The sequence below is a fragment of the Trematomus bernacchii genome, unplaced genomic scaffold, assembly GCF_902827165.1.
Source record: "Trematomus bernacchii unplaced genomic scaffold, fTreBer1.1, whole genome shotgun sequence".
In the NCBI taxonomy this organism is placed as follows: Eukaryota; Metazoa; Chordata; class Actinopteri; order Perciformes; family Nototheniidae; genus Trematomus; species Trematomus bernacchii.
The window spans coordinates 2,891,222-2,905,949 of record NW_022987698.1 but is presented as its reverse complement, the minus strand read 5'-3'; the positions used below and the strand labels follow the sequence as shown (position 1 = coordinate 2,905,949).

The window sequence follows — 14,728 nt, the reverse complement described above, 5'->3', positions numbered from 1 at the left end:
TATTCAGTAATGGGTATTTTAGATGTAATACATAGATTATGGGGTTATAGATGATGTTGGAATGGACTACAATTTAGCAAAACCGATTAAACATCAAGACTAAATAGATTGCAGTATATGAAAAAGGAAAATAAAAATGTGCACGTTAAGCCAGCTGCAGTGTGTTCTCAGTAGAGGGCAGTCATTCAACTTTTAGAGGAAACGAGCGGCAACCACCACAGAAGAAGAAACTCCCCCATGGACTGAATTGAATGAATGTGCGCGGCTAATAAACTTCTTACTTTTTATTCAAACAGCTTTGTTTCAAGACTACCCAAGGGTGCTGTTTTGAGTGATAATGTCAGGGATACCCGCAGACACATGGCAGCCGCCAACAGTGACTCTGGACACGACGTAAGTTTTTCAAATCTGCTGAAAGCTAACTGTGCTAACCTAGCTTCCACTAACGCCATGTTATCGATTTGGAGATGTTAGCTTAGTGTTGGGCTTGCTTGGGTAACTTACTCAAACAGATGATATGGCTTTGTATACTCTTAAACACACCATCAGAAATACGCAAATTGCAAAAATAATAATGAACATGCATTGCAGGATGGGGTCTATTGTGGTGGAGTTGTACTGGAGACATGCACCAAAAACCTGCAAAAATTTTGCAGAGTTGGCCAGAAGAGGCTACTACAACAACACCAAGTTTCACCGAGTAATCAAAGATTTTATGGTGCAGGGAGGAGACCCTACAGGAACAGGTGGGTGCATCACATATTAAAGCACTTTATATACAGATCTTTAATGGTTTGGGCTAGGTAAGGTTGCCTTAAAAGAACTACGCAATTGGCCCTAGTCAAAGTGGTAAATCTACAAGGGAAATACAATTCAGAAGGATTATATTCTAATATTTATTAAATGGAGTCCTTTAATTTGCACAAACTTACGTATTTCTTAATGAGTAAGACATTCCAAGTAATTACTGGGCCATTAAAAAAGCTGTGCTGGAAAATGTAGTGAAAGCCCCTTGAGATGGGTCCTCTCGTTTTTAAGGGTGTCCTACTCGTAATACCAACATTAAAGACAAGCTCATGATCAAACTTTTGGCAACTCATCAATATAACTTGAAACTGTGTGAGCCTGAACTAATAACCCAAATCTTACCTCTTTGACCTTACAAGAGTATAATTTGGTTAGAACCCTGATGTACCTCACAGTTCGATGTTCATAACTGTATATTGTCATTTGGTAGTATATCTGTAGTTTACTAATTGTGTTCTTTTTAACAGGTCGCGGTGGTGCCTCCATATTTGGTAAACAGTTTGAAGATGAGCTTCACCCAGACCTGAAATTTACAGGTAATTGCAGTAAGAGAAGACATACTAAAGCAAACACAATGTTGTAAAAATAGCTTCTTGGATCATGAAAAGACTCCTGCAACAGTAGTGTGTCAGTACTGAGTCCTAAATGTTGTTGTTTTTTTGTTTTGTTTTCCTAAATCAATGCTAGATTGGTTTCTTAGCTGTTTTAAAAATGCATGTGTTTAGGGAGTTCTACCTTTTATAAACTAGCAACTCTGTATATATTTAAATGAATGTGTAAAAGTGGATGTATACCAATGTCATGCAAACGTTGTTGCTGCTTTGCTTCAAGAATTGTGTTAGATTCCTAAATATTTATGTAATACTTGTATTTAATGTGGGAATGTTAACCGCAAAAAGTCTCAACATTGTAACTCATTTTATGTGTGTGTGTGACAGGTGCCGGTATTCTGGCGATGGCCAATTCAGGACCGGACACCAACGGAAGCCAGTTCTTCTTATCTCTCGGACCCACTCAGTGGTTAGATGGGAAGCACACTATTTTTGGTAGAGTGTGCCAGGGGATGAGCGTGGTGAACCGAGTTGGGATGGTGGAGACAAGCGGACAAGATCGGCCTGTCGATGATATCAAAATCGTCAGATCTAATTAAACAAATAAGAATGATTTTTTTTACTGATTTTTTTATTAAATCAATGTTTGTTAAATGTTTCAAAGTCTCTATTTCTTCATTGTATATAAGACCAGTTTATCTATGACCGTAATGCACTAGCACCAATTTAAAGGTAGGGGAACCGAAAACATTGAAGCCAATATAAATATTGAAATAAAAGTTGAGTAGTAATTCAAGACAGAAAAGGAAATCTACTACCAGCTACTTTGATTGTTTTTTTCAAGAAAAAGGCCAAAATGTGTCATGTCCAGGTTAATACAATTGATAACTTGTTTTCCTTTGTGAACTGAAGAAAGAAGTACAAAGAAATCAGATTATGTAACATTTTATCCTGGGAATTTTCGACTGTACTTTTAGACCGAAAACCATTATAATAAAGAACAAAATTCACATAACTGATTTAAAAAGAAAGAATCCGTTAATAACAAGTTTTTCAAGAAAATAAAAGAACCATATTGCCACAAAGTATTTTATTGTATAAATGTAAAGTCATGTATAAAGACAAAAGTTATATATCTTTAAAAAATTCAGTTTCCCAATAAAATACTATACCTACAAAAATAAGCAGTGTTTAAGGCACAAAAGGATTTGCATTATACATTCAAGCAGCAAGTAGTTGAACACTTATTTTAACAGCATGAACAAGTATATTTATTTGGCTTAATATATGAAATATCAGACAGGGAAAAGCATCAATTTCTCTTAAATCAGTATAAATCTCAAAGAAAATGTAGGTAGTCAATGAGATGAGTTTGTTTTACTGTAGTCAAGGTCACATCACAGATGTAAGAACTAAGAGACTTGTTTCTGATAAATCAATGTCAGCACTACTGATAATGTTAATGTCGTCAGAACCTTCAGAGACTCCCGCACATTTTATCACAAAGACACCAAGTGCACCCCTGAGTTGAGTCTATTTTGCCACTGATACTTATCCTAAATTCACGCAATATCTTACATGTTAATTTTTTTTTAAACTGTTTCCCAATTTCTTTTAATTTAAATACAACAATACAACAACATTGATTACATCATTGTTTTTTGTGTTCATCTTATACACTAGACATTGTTATAGAGAAATATTTGAAATCTACTTTAGTAAAGGAATTACTAGAAGTGAGGAAGGCCCTTTATAAGCACCATGCTTGTTATTCAGCACTCTTGTGTCTTGCGTACTTTCACATTTTAGGCAGCACTTTACGTTTAACCATCCTTTTGCTCACTGTGATGGATGTTTATTTAAAATGAATTCAAAGTTTCAGTAAATTCATTTTGATAATGTGATGTGAACAGTAATAAACTACAGTAATTCCCTACTTACAGAAGGCAATAATGTAAAAGTTGTGAATGGGCTGAAACATTCAGAACATTATTGTATTTTAAGATTTGAGGTAGGCCTATTTCAGAAGCACATTTTTGAAAATAGTTTGCAACTCTATTTAGTACAGTATACAATCAGTATCTGAAACAATTCAAACATATTAGACATTTAGTATACTGTATTCGGATAGATCCCCTTTTAAAAAAAATCTGGAAACCAATACACACCACCATATACATATAGAAAATCTGCTCTACATATTTTTGAAATGCAACAAAAAAAGATTATAAAACTAAAAGAGAAATGGCATTTTATTACACTTTGATGTTTTGTCCAGCATCAGGGGCTTGCAGGGAGGCGCTGATGCTTGCATTTCTCGTTGTCCTCATTGTAAGATCATCTGCAGGTTGGGAGCATGAATTGATACGCTAGAGGAAGAAGGTATTTCTATTGTCAAAAAATATAACTTCCAGCAAAACATGAACAGGCAACACAAGCTGGGTTGGTATGAAGTTCAGACACTTTAAATGCTTATTAAAATGGTGGAATAGTAAATGTAAAATGACACTAAAACAACCACCGACCTGCCAGAGAGTTCCTTTTTCTTTGGCCAGTTTGCAGACCATGGTCACAGGAATCATCGAGAGAGATGACATGGCCAGGAACCAGCCGATCCAGTATGCCCACCAAGGATACACGTAGGAGTTGTTGAACTTCAGAGGGGTGTATTTCAGGAGCATAAACACAAGTGTGCCCTTTAAAGAGAAGCAAATAAATAAATATATCAATAGTTGGGTAAAAGAAAAGGTCATTTACATAACCACACGTCATTATGGCCTCATTGAAATACCTACACTGCAAATAAGAGGCGTGGCATACATCCAGCAGTACTTTAACAGGGACATAGGTTTATACCCAATCATGTCCTCAATGTTGTCACAGAAGCGGTCAGCACCTAGAAGAGAATAACACATCACACTTACTATACAGTACAGCATGTATTTTATACTACATTTCACAGTTTACTCCCCAGTTTTAAGGATATCTTTTTCGGATAGTTTTTCCAGATAAAAGATTCAAAGACTTTGTTAATAATCAGGTCATCTTACGGAGGTGGGACATTGGGTCTTCTGTTTATTCAAGTGGTTTGAACTGTTTAGCTGAAGTCTTGCAGACTACCAACTTCCCTACATTTTATTTATGAAATAATAAAATAAAAAATATTTACAAGTTATATAGTTTACCATTGACTTGGTCCTTCCATCACCTCTTTGTAACTATTTAATGATAAAACAAATTTATCCTCCAAGTTTTCACACTAACATATGAACTAACTAACTTACAAAGTACATTGGTCCTCTTCCCATTAAACATCAGGTCACAGACTGTTTCAGACGCCTCAAAGGTATAACGCCGCCTATTTAACACGATCAGTTTTAAAGGTTACCTATCATGCTATTTTTAGGCAATAGCATAGGTCTCAGATATATACAAATATATAAAAAACATGTCTATGAAGTGTTTTGCTCAAAATACCAAACAGATCCCCCATTCTAGCCATGCCTCATATCCCTCTATTTCACTTCCTGTTTCAAAGGTGCTGATTTTATGTATAAAGCTTTAAAAAAAAAATTGATAAAAAAGAGGGGCGGAGCTCATGCGGGAGATTCTACCGGCAGATACTGCCGTGATGAAACGCCATATCATGGATTATCAAGGATTATTTCTGAAACAGTGTGGAGCTCAAAGGCTTTCTCTCAGGTTTACCACAAGGTGAGTTCCTTTTTATTTCCTGCTTCTTCACGTTTTTAGAGATTTGGGTATGGAGGAAAAGAGAGAGGGTTTTATTTTCTGACGCTGCGTGAGTTCCCTGACACACCGGGGACACATATTCATGTATAAAAGACATCAAAAAGTGCATTTTGCATTATAGGTCCCCTTTAAGGTTGTACAATAAGGCAGATGGCAATGTAACGTAAAAAATAACAGACAATTGTAGACTACCATTGACTTACCATAGATCCATCCAATAATCACAGACTGGAAGATTGCCATCAGAAGCAGAGTGGGACCACTGCATACATAGTGATCAAATATCTGCAGAATGTATGCTCCAGCCTAAAATTAAAACAGTCCTCGATCATACATTGGTCTTGAATAAACATGGATGTTGGATGTGAATTGATCCGACTGAAAATAAAGTTAAAATGATGAATTCTTTCTGCTCACCTGTGACACCAAAACGAGGCCTAACATATAGGAGACAGCACAGATCAGCAGCAGAAGAAGCTCTCTGCGATATCCTTTTCGGATCTGGGATGGGTAGACGTCTGATAGAGAGGTCATGAGACTTTCAAGCCCAACAAACTGGGGAATGACGGACAGGCAAGTCAGTGTGGAAGGTTGACAAAAGAAGAAACATCAGAGGACATTTATGACATTTGTTGAGGGAGACGTGAGTAAGGCTGCAGCTGACCTGTCCATCTATTCCTAACAAGATGATCATGACGAAGAAGCAGACGGACCAGGCTTGAGGAAATGGCAGAAGGGTCACAGCTTGTGGGTAGACTATGAACACAAGGCCGGGGCCTGCAGAGTGAAATCAACAGAGAGTAAACCATAGCTCCCTGCAACTGAGACTTGTACCGTTTTTAAAGGCCTCCTATATTATACTCTTTTTCATCAATATATTATAGGTCTAGGATATATACAAAACATGTCTCTGAAGTGTTTGGCTCGAAATACCAAACAGATCATTGTAGCATCCCATAATCCCCTCTGTTTTAGCCCTGTTTCAAAAGTGCTGATTCTCTGTCTGTTACTTTAGATGAAAATAAGGAGCCACTCCCCACCTTGGTTGGTTAGGCTAATGCAGGGGTCGGCAACCTTTTTGATATGAAGTGCCATTTAAAAAAAAAAAATGTATCAGCGTGCCAACGATCGAGAATTATCAACGGGGGGGGGGGTGTTGAGGATGTTGAGGAGCTTGACGCTCGTGATCTATCAACAGGAGGGCGGGGGGGCCTCGCTGCGGGGAAGCAGTGTGTGGACCTGTCAGCGCAACTTACATGATACCGAATTTAACAACCACATTTAAATAATTGGTTTAAACGGCATAATAATAAGGACGATCGTCCGTTCTGTGATTCTCCAGAACACAGATGTTATGATATTAGGGTCATGCAGAGTGAGATGAGATCGCTGTCCCTTAGAGAGACAGAGAGATAGGGGTGTGGCGTGTGCGTGTGTATGTTTCTGGAAGTGAAACGAGGCAGCAGAAAAACAGAGGTCTGTGATGTATTTTGTGAAACAGAAGAACAGCTAAATAAATGCAACGGCCTCCCCAGAAGAGCTCGCCTCTCTCCAGTCATTTAAGCTAAAGTGGGTTATTGAACCTGAAGCTTGTTGCTTCTGCCCTCCTCGACTACGGTCTGGGAGCCGACAGGAAAGTTCAACACACAGATGGCCAGTCCGCCCCTTTGTAGCATATTATTTCAATGAGAGATGAGCAGATCGCCACTGGGCTTTCAACTAAAGACACACACAGCCACGCAAAAACTGCGACATTTGTAAAGCTCGTTATGGGTACTGCAATTTGTGAAGTGCTTTCCTCTGTGGTGAAACAATCAGCCCTGCACCACGGAGGAAAGCGGCAGAAAGTCGCCTGGAGTTAAAGAGAGCGGGGCTGCGTTGCGTGCATGGCTCCCTTCTGCAGGTAACGGGGAGACGCGCTCTGGCGGCGGTCTCGTTCAGGATCCGAAAATACAATTTAAATATTATGCACACTTATTCGACTTATTCCTAGTGTGCCACTGGTTACGGTGCCGCGTGCCAATGCTGGCACGCGTGCCAGGGGTTGCCGACCCCTGGGCTAATGGTTACACAAGCCAAAAAATCGTTATGACATCATAAAGTGGCCAAAATCTGATCAGCTCATTTTCAGACAGGTTTTTATATAAATGGATCAGGACAAAAAGAGAGTGAATATTTGTTCCTGAAACGTTCAGAATCTCTTTATACAGAGGGGACACATGTTTATGTATGAAAGACGTGAAAAAGTGGATTTTGCTTAATAGGTGACATTTAAGGCAGGGACAACATCAAAGATAACATTATGAAATAAGGAACAATCAATTAATTAGCAAGAGTATATTCACATTCATACCTGAATCGGCAACTGAAGCAATGTCGACACCCTGTTTTTGTGACATGTAGCCCAAAACTGAGAAAATGGCAAATCCAGATATAAAGCTGGTCCCGCTGTTTAACAAGCAGAGATAGAAGGAGTCTCTGCAAAAGGAACAATGCACAAACAATGTGTCTTTATTTCTCTCTTGGTAACACATGCCTCACCTGTTAAGCCCTGAGCCTGTTTTTCAGGTCTCAAGCTCGAAAATGACATGCCCAGAACAAATGACTATATCTTCACTTCTAAAAGGGGTACATTAATAATCTTTTTTCTCAAAGCAATGATAAACCTGTGAGTTGGATGTAGAAAAGTCAGAATCAATATATATGTTTTTATTTTAAAGTAAATTCAGATTGAACATAGTAATGTGGGTTTTTATGGAGGAGACTGTGAAGTCCACCGTAGACGGACCACTTTTGGACAAAATATACTTTCAATTAAGGGCAGCTCATTCTGGAATAGCCTCCCAACTGAGATACGGGATTGTCCCACTCTCAATAGCCTCAAAGGTCAACTCAAAGAATGGATGAGAAACAAACAGACGTGCAATCACCGCTAAATGCACTTTAACACAGGGGTATCTCCTCTTGCACTTTAGGTAGCTCTTGTATCTTCTCTTGCACTTTACATGTCGTTGCTGCTATATTGTACTGCCATGTGGTAAATACTTGTGTATGCTGCTCTTGCTCTCTTGCACTTTACATGTCGTTGCTGCTATATTGTATTACCATGTTATAAATACTTGTGTATGCTGCTCTTGCTCTCTTGCACTTTACATGTCGTTGCTGCTATATTGTATTACCATGTCATAAATACTTGTGTATGCTGCTCTTGCTCTCTTGCACTTTTTGCATAACATGTATTTTGTTTTTACAATGTTTGTAAAATGTAAATTTCTTAAAGGTCCCATGTCGTGCTTTTCCGGTTATTACCCGTCCCCTTGTGTGTTATGAAGGTTTTTATGCATGTAAACGGTCTGCAGAGTCAAAAACCCTCAAAGTACACCCTGTAGGGAGTAAAACTCTAACACAGAAAATACCTCCCCAAAACGCCTCGTTGGAGATTTCTCATTTTCCATTGTTTACTTCCTGGGTACTGTGACGTGGGGATACCCAGAGGCCGCACCCTCTGCCAGCCTTTCACGAAACAAAGCTTCCCAAACCTTTCAGCGATTCATGCCGGATATGTACAGCGTAGGGCACTGAAGAACGATGCTGTTCCTACTTTGTTTGGACCAGCGGGAGATTCGGGTACACAACCTGTACAACAATTCATTGTTGTTTGTGTATTTATGATGTTTAAAACAAACAAGGTATCTACCACGACTGTTTAAATGGGTAAACGTTTTTTGGGCTACTTAGTTGGGATTGCGGAGAAATGCTCTTCGCAGACCCATGCTCACAGCGTTATAAACCTTTTTCTTATTCAATATCAAGCCACACTTATTGTTTTTACTTCGGCTGTGAGTGTTTGTGTGTGCTCAGGATGAATTTAGCTTGTTCTCGCTGTATCGCCGAGAGGCTCGTTGCTGCGATCTGCTGCGAGGAGCGGACAGGCTTCCGCTCCTCGCAGCAACGAGCCTCTCAACGTCCCGACCAATCAGAGCACACTGGGCTCACAGGGAGGGGGGGCAGGAGCTCCAACAAGCCGTTTAGGACAGAGAGTGAATACCGGTGAATACACATACTTTACAGAGATACTGTATGAGAAACCAATGTGAGTTTGGAAAATTGCACAGTATAAATCTATTTTAGTATACCTCAACAATGGAATTATGATCAGTAGAAATGGCCATGACATGGGACCTTTAAATGTTTTTATGTGAGGGACTGCGGATGGAAATTAGCTGAAAGCTAAATCTGGCACTGTTAACCTTGACACATTTTAATGTTTTAAGTGTTCATTACAGTGCATTGTCCCTGCGAAATAAACGATTAAAATAAAATAGTACAGACACCAATTATAGGATGTTGATAGTGATTTATATTAAAATAAAAAAAATAGAAGCAGGGTCTCACCAAAGCGGTATTTGAATGATCTTATCTTAATGTGAATGCAGCCAGCCACAACAACACTTTTCTCAGTCATATTTTGAACTTCTTACCTGTAACAGTTGTTGTTGTACTTGTTGTAGCTCCCAAGCGTAGTCAGGCATCCCAGACAAATGGCATAGGAATAAAATATTTGGGTTCCAGCATCCATCCAAACCTATGAACCAATGACAGATTATTATACAACTATGAATCCAATGCATATTAGGATATAGTCTGAATGCTACCTGTGGCTCAACGAGCCGTGTGAGATTGGGGTACAGGTAGTACTTGATGCCATGGATGGCTCCAGGAAGCGTCATTCCTCTGATAAACAGCACCACCAGCATGATGAAGGGGAACGTGGCTGTGAAGTAGGCAGCCTACATTTAAGCAGAAAATGATTTTGTTACAATTTAAAGAAATCTACTTTTATAACCTATGAATGGAGACATTATGAATGATGTGATGTCAGTTGATCAGCAGCTGCAGAAATCCTGAGAAATATCCCTCATTGTGTGACTAAGGACTTGGTAATTATCAACCTGATCCGTTGCGTGCTCAACTGCAGAAAACTAAGGGCATGTACAGTTTTTAGGCATGGACTACACTATGACTTTGGGGCACAGACACACAGGATCTAATACATTTGTAATAGATCCTGTGAGTCTGGGCACATCCTGTGAAACTTGCTGCCAGGATCAGCATTTTACAAAACAGCTTGTCAGTCAGTGTTTATGGTTTACTTCCTCAATATCTGGGATTACGTATTGTAACCCAGCTTCTATGAGTATAGGCGCAGCCCTCTAAGGCTATCACTATTGGGTAATCCCACTGCACGTGTGCAGCACTGACAGACTTAATCCACGCCCACCTATGACGTGGGCCTCACTTCCGTATAAATAGGAAGTAGGCCCGACCATCTGCTCCCACGCCAACAGCTTTTCTTCAGCTATTCACGGAGCCAGTGGGGCCCGAACCTTAGAGGGCTGCGCCTATACTCATAGAAGCTGGGTTACAATACGTAACCCCAGTTCTATTTCATATAAGGCTTCGCCCTCTAAGGCTATCGCTATTGGATTAAGGGCGAAGCAGGATGTAGTCCACGCCCCACTGGTCCGTCCGTTACCAGGAGCACAAAAAACACACCTACTCAATTTAATAACCCATGTCCATTGTGCCATGCGTAATGGAGCATCACAGTCCCTGGAAATGTAGCATTTAAAATGAATATTCTCCATGAGGGAATGAAGGTGAATACCTGTCGTTATAAAAAGTAGAGACCAAAGTCCCACTTGTTACAACGAAAAAAGAGAGGAAACAGCCCTTACGCAAAGAAAATATATTTCCCCATATATTAACTGTCAATATATTGCATTATTTTGTTTTCTGATTTACTGGTTAATTGAAAAGATTTAATAAAGGAAATCTTGCTGTTGGCTACACCAAGTGATACTGATTAATAATCAACATGAAAAACATATTTATTCATATCTACAAAATATATTGAAGATATATAGAATAATATATTGTGTTAATATATTACAATATATATATATATATTGAATAATATATTGTGATAATATATTGTAATATATGTGATAATACATCAGTAATTGCCGCTTTCCATATATTGAGTAATATATGTAAATATATATAATATATTGGTTGTGTATATATGTGAACATACATTTACTATATATTAACATTTATATGGGGACATGTACTATATATATTCACAAATATATGGGGACATGTATGTACTATATATTCAGATTTATATGGGGACATGTATGTAGAATATATTCACAATTATATGGGGACATGTACTATATATATTCACAAATATATGGGGACATGTATGCGCTATATATATTCAGATTTATATGGGGACATGTACTATATATATTCACAATTATATGGGGACATGCATGCGCTATATATTCACAATTATATGGGGACATGCATGCGCTATATATATTCAGATTTATAAAAGACCATGTACGTACCATATATTCTGAACATGAGTGCAATATATGTTCACAATGAGGAGAAATGCATGTTCTGATAAAAAAAATCTTTCATTTCATTTCAAACCTTTATTTATGCAGGTGAATCCCATTGAGATCATTGATCTCTTTTTCAAGGGTGACCTGCTGCAAGTAGGTTCCACATGAATACATATAAACATAACAGAAAAACAAAAAAGGACATCATACAGCATATTTACAGTGACTAGTTTACATAGCTAGTAACATTTACAGGTTCCAACAGTTTCCGATTGGATAGCATCTATCCTTGCTTTAAAAACATTTAGTGGAACCAAATTGCTCAGCTTCCATTCCTTTTGCAGACTGTTCCAAGTTAGCGGAGCTGCGCATCTAAAAGTTATCTTCCCTAAGACAGTCCTAGCAGTTGGCACATTTAATAAAACCACAGCATTCGATCTCAGGCAGTAGCCACTTACAATTCGCCGTGAGATCAGGGAGCAGATGTAGGATAGAAGTTTCCCTAACATGGCTTTGTATATAAAAATGTACCAGTGACTGAGCTTCCGTACAGTTAGTGAAGGCAAACCTGCCCTTGCATACAGGGTACAGTGATGGGTTAATGCTTTACAGTTTGTCACAAATCTCAGTGCACTGTGATAGGCGGCATCTAACTTGATCAGGTAATGGGCAGGTGCATTCATATAGATCAGATCACCATAGTCCAGTACAGGTAAAAAGGTCACAGTGACTAGCCTTTTTCTGGCCTCAAGTGAGAAACAGGACTTGTTCCTGTAGAAGAAACCTAGCCCAACCCTCAGTTTTTTTAAGCAGGTTATTGACATGAAGTTTAAAAGTGAGACAATCATCAAGCCAGATACCAAGGTATTTGTAACAGGTAACCACTTCAAGTTTTATCCCTTGCGTAGTTACAATATCTAAAACAGGCTCTGGTGTCTTTTTAGTTTTTGAATAGAGCATTACCTTGGTTTTATCAACATTTAAAAGAAGCTTAAGCGCTGAGAGCTGAGTCTGAATAATGAGAAGCTTAATCTGTTTTTTTCTATCAATGTGTAACAGTTATCAAAATACTCATTAAAAGAAGGACAAGGAAAGAATAAAAGAAAAGGCCTATAAACAACACATTATGTAATGACTCAAGAACATTTTCATGTAATTATGTAATAAAACCCACATTTTGTAATAATCTGCTGCATTCTGTAACAGCCTGAATGCAATATAAAATAAATTTCCCTGCATTTTGTAATAAATTATTACATTTTGCAATGGTTATTACAAAATGCGTGAGTTGCCCTTTTAAAAAACTGTAATATTCATTATGTAACCATAACCAAACTGTAAATATATCCCAAAATTGATGTTGATATACATGTTGGCTAATGAATATGGTAACACTTGATCTAGTTTTGGCCAATGAAAGATATTCTACTGAAATATTTTTAAATTATGATTAAGGATGATTCATGGTTGAATAAATAAATAAACAGTTGTAATGTTATTGTTTGCAACTCATTTTGTAATAACCACAGCAATATGTAATAATATATTTCAAAATGTGGCGACATGCATTACATATTTGCATTGAACTTGTTTACTACATAATGGGCAAATTATTACAAAAGGAGGTGTTATTACATAATGAAGGGAAAATGTATTACATTTTGTATAGGTATAGTTAATAAATGATGCATTGTTATTTCATACAGGGCCAAAAAGAGCAGTCTGTTATCCTATTTAACAATCTTGTTTTTTGTTTCACCTGGTGACAACTTTAAACATGAGCTGATCACTCATTAAAACAAGGTCCGGAACAGGGCCAAACAGTCTTGTACCCTATTTGATCGTCAATCTTGTTTTTTTCGTGCCTTTACTCACAAATTCTTGTGTTAATGGATGTTCTTATATCTGATGTCTTGGTCCCTGGATGGTGGTTTACTACAGCATCTGTGGAACAGAACAATTACAAATAATTAGAAGTTCACAAAAGACAGCAGGAATTATAACAATATCCATAAATAAATCTATATTAAAGCATGGGCTGGCTTGGTGAATAATGTGGGAATACAAATAGTGGAAGAATAGGCTTTGTACATTTTCGTCTGAGTGTGGCGCTACTGGTTGGTATATTTTATGGAATTTGGACCAAGCATCTGCATCTGTGACAGTTCTGTTTAAAACTTAAAAAAATGTAATTACATTCATCTTTAAAGGTAGGGTAGGTAAGTTTGAGAAACCGGCTCGAGATACACTTTTTGTTATATTCCATGGAATACTCTTAACATCCCGATAGCAATGAATATCTTAAGTGCTTTGACAAAAAATCCATAAAAAAATATCATCTGTGGAAGCCGTGGTACTGTAAAAAGCACAACCAATCATTTTAGCCGGCCCGGCTGAAATGACTGGATGGCCTACCTGCCTGTCAGCCTTCCATCTGTGCACAAACTTATCTCATGCCCTCATTGGTCATGTGCACGTTCGTGTGTGTTGGAGGAGGGGCTCTGTAAGGAAGTGGCACATTTTTTCCGGCTGTGTATTTTCAAATTCTAGCGATCTCGAGCTGGTTTCTCCAAAATTACCTACCCCACCTTTAAAAGACTACTTTTATTGAATGAGAGTTTTACCTAGCACAATGAGCCTGGGGTGGTGGGAAGGGAGAACTGGGCCTCGGCATCGGCAGGAGTGGTAGTCGCCTATGAGTATTAGAATTTAGATTAACAAAGGCATAGAAAAACCCTGAAATATGTACTGACACAAATAGAATAGAATAGAATAGGGAGGGATGAAACCCTCTTTAATGGTCACACATGCAGAGCACACAGCACACACAGTGAAATTTGGCCTCTGCTTTTAACCCATCCTAGTACAAGGAGTCTAGTACTAGGAGCAGTGGGCAGCTATTGTACAGCGCCCGGGGAGCAATGGGAGTGGGGGGGGAAGGGGGGTGTCCGGTGCCTTGCTCAAGGGCACCACGGCAGGGCAGAAGCTACAACCCTCGATTTTGTAAGTAGTAGTAGTAAATACATACGTATATACAATATACAACAATACGCATAATGCAATTAGCAGTACCAGTAATAAAATAACTGAATAAATAGTAGTAGAACCTTTATTTAGCCAGGAAAATCAATTAAGAACAAATTCTTATTACAATGATGACCTGACAGGAGGCAAAAGGCGTCCTGAGGGGATGGGGTTTGG

At 38.4% G+C, this 14,728-nt stretch overlaps 2 protein-coding genes across 2 annotated transcripts in view; one reads left to right on the top strand and one right to left on the bottom strand.

The window, feature by feature from the left end:
* The first annotated feature begins 160 nt into the window (after window positions 1-160).
* ppil1 (peptidylprolyl isomerase (cyclophilin)-like 1) lies at window positions 161-2,016 on the top strand. Its single transcript, XM_034138554.1, has 4 exons — window positions 161-393; window positions 592-746; window positions 1,275-1,343; window positions 1,746-2,016. The coding sequence occupies exons 1-4, from the start codon at window positions 338-340 to the stop codon at window positions 1,955-1,957; spliced, it is 492 nt and encodes a 163-aa protein (XP_033994445.1). The 5' UTR covers window positions 161-337; the 3' UTR covers window positions 1,958-2,016.
* A 551-nt stretch (window positions 2,017-2,567) lies between these two features.
* The window catches only part of LOC117489339 (sodium- and chloride-dependent GABA transporter 2-like), a 28,368-nt gene continuing 16,207 nt past the window's right edge, over window positions 2,568-14,728 (bottom strand). Inside the window, exons 6-14 of the mRNA XM_034138552.1 lie at window positions 9,767-9,901; window positions 9,593-9,696; window positions 7,465-7,589; window positions 5,776-5,888; window positions 5,529-5,666; window positions 5,315-5,417; window positions 4,154-4,254; window positions 3,884-4,054; window positions 2,568-3,727 (exon numbers count right to left, since the gene is read on the bottom strand). Coding sequence (XP_033994443.1) covers window positions 3,614-3,727; window positions 3,884-4,054; window positions 4,154-4,254; window positions 5,315-5,417; window positions 5,529-5,666; window positions 5,776-5,888; window positions 7,465-7,589; window positions 9,593-9,696; window positions 9,767-9,901 — 1,104 coding nt within the window. The 3' untranslated portion in view covers window positions 2,568-3,613. The remainder of the gene's footprint in view (window positions 3,728-3,883; window positions 4,055-4,153; window positions 4,255-5,314; window positions 5,418-5,528; window positions 5,667-5,775; window positions 5,889-7,464; window positions 7,590-9,592; window positions 9,697-9,766; window positions 9,902-14,728) is intronic.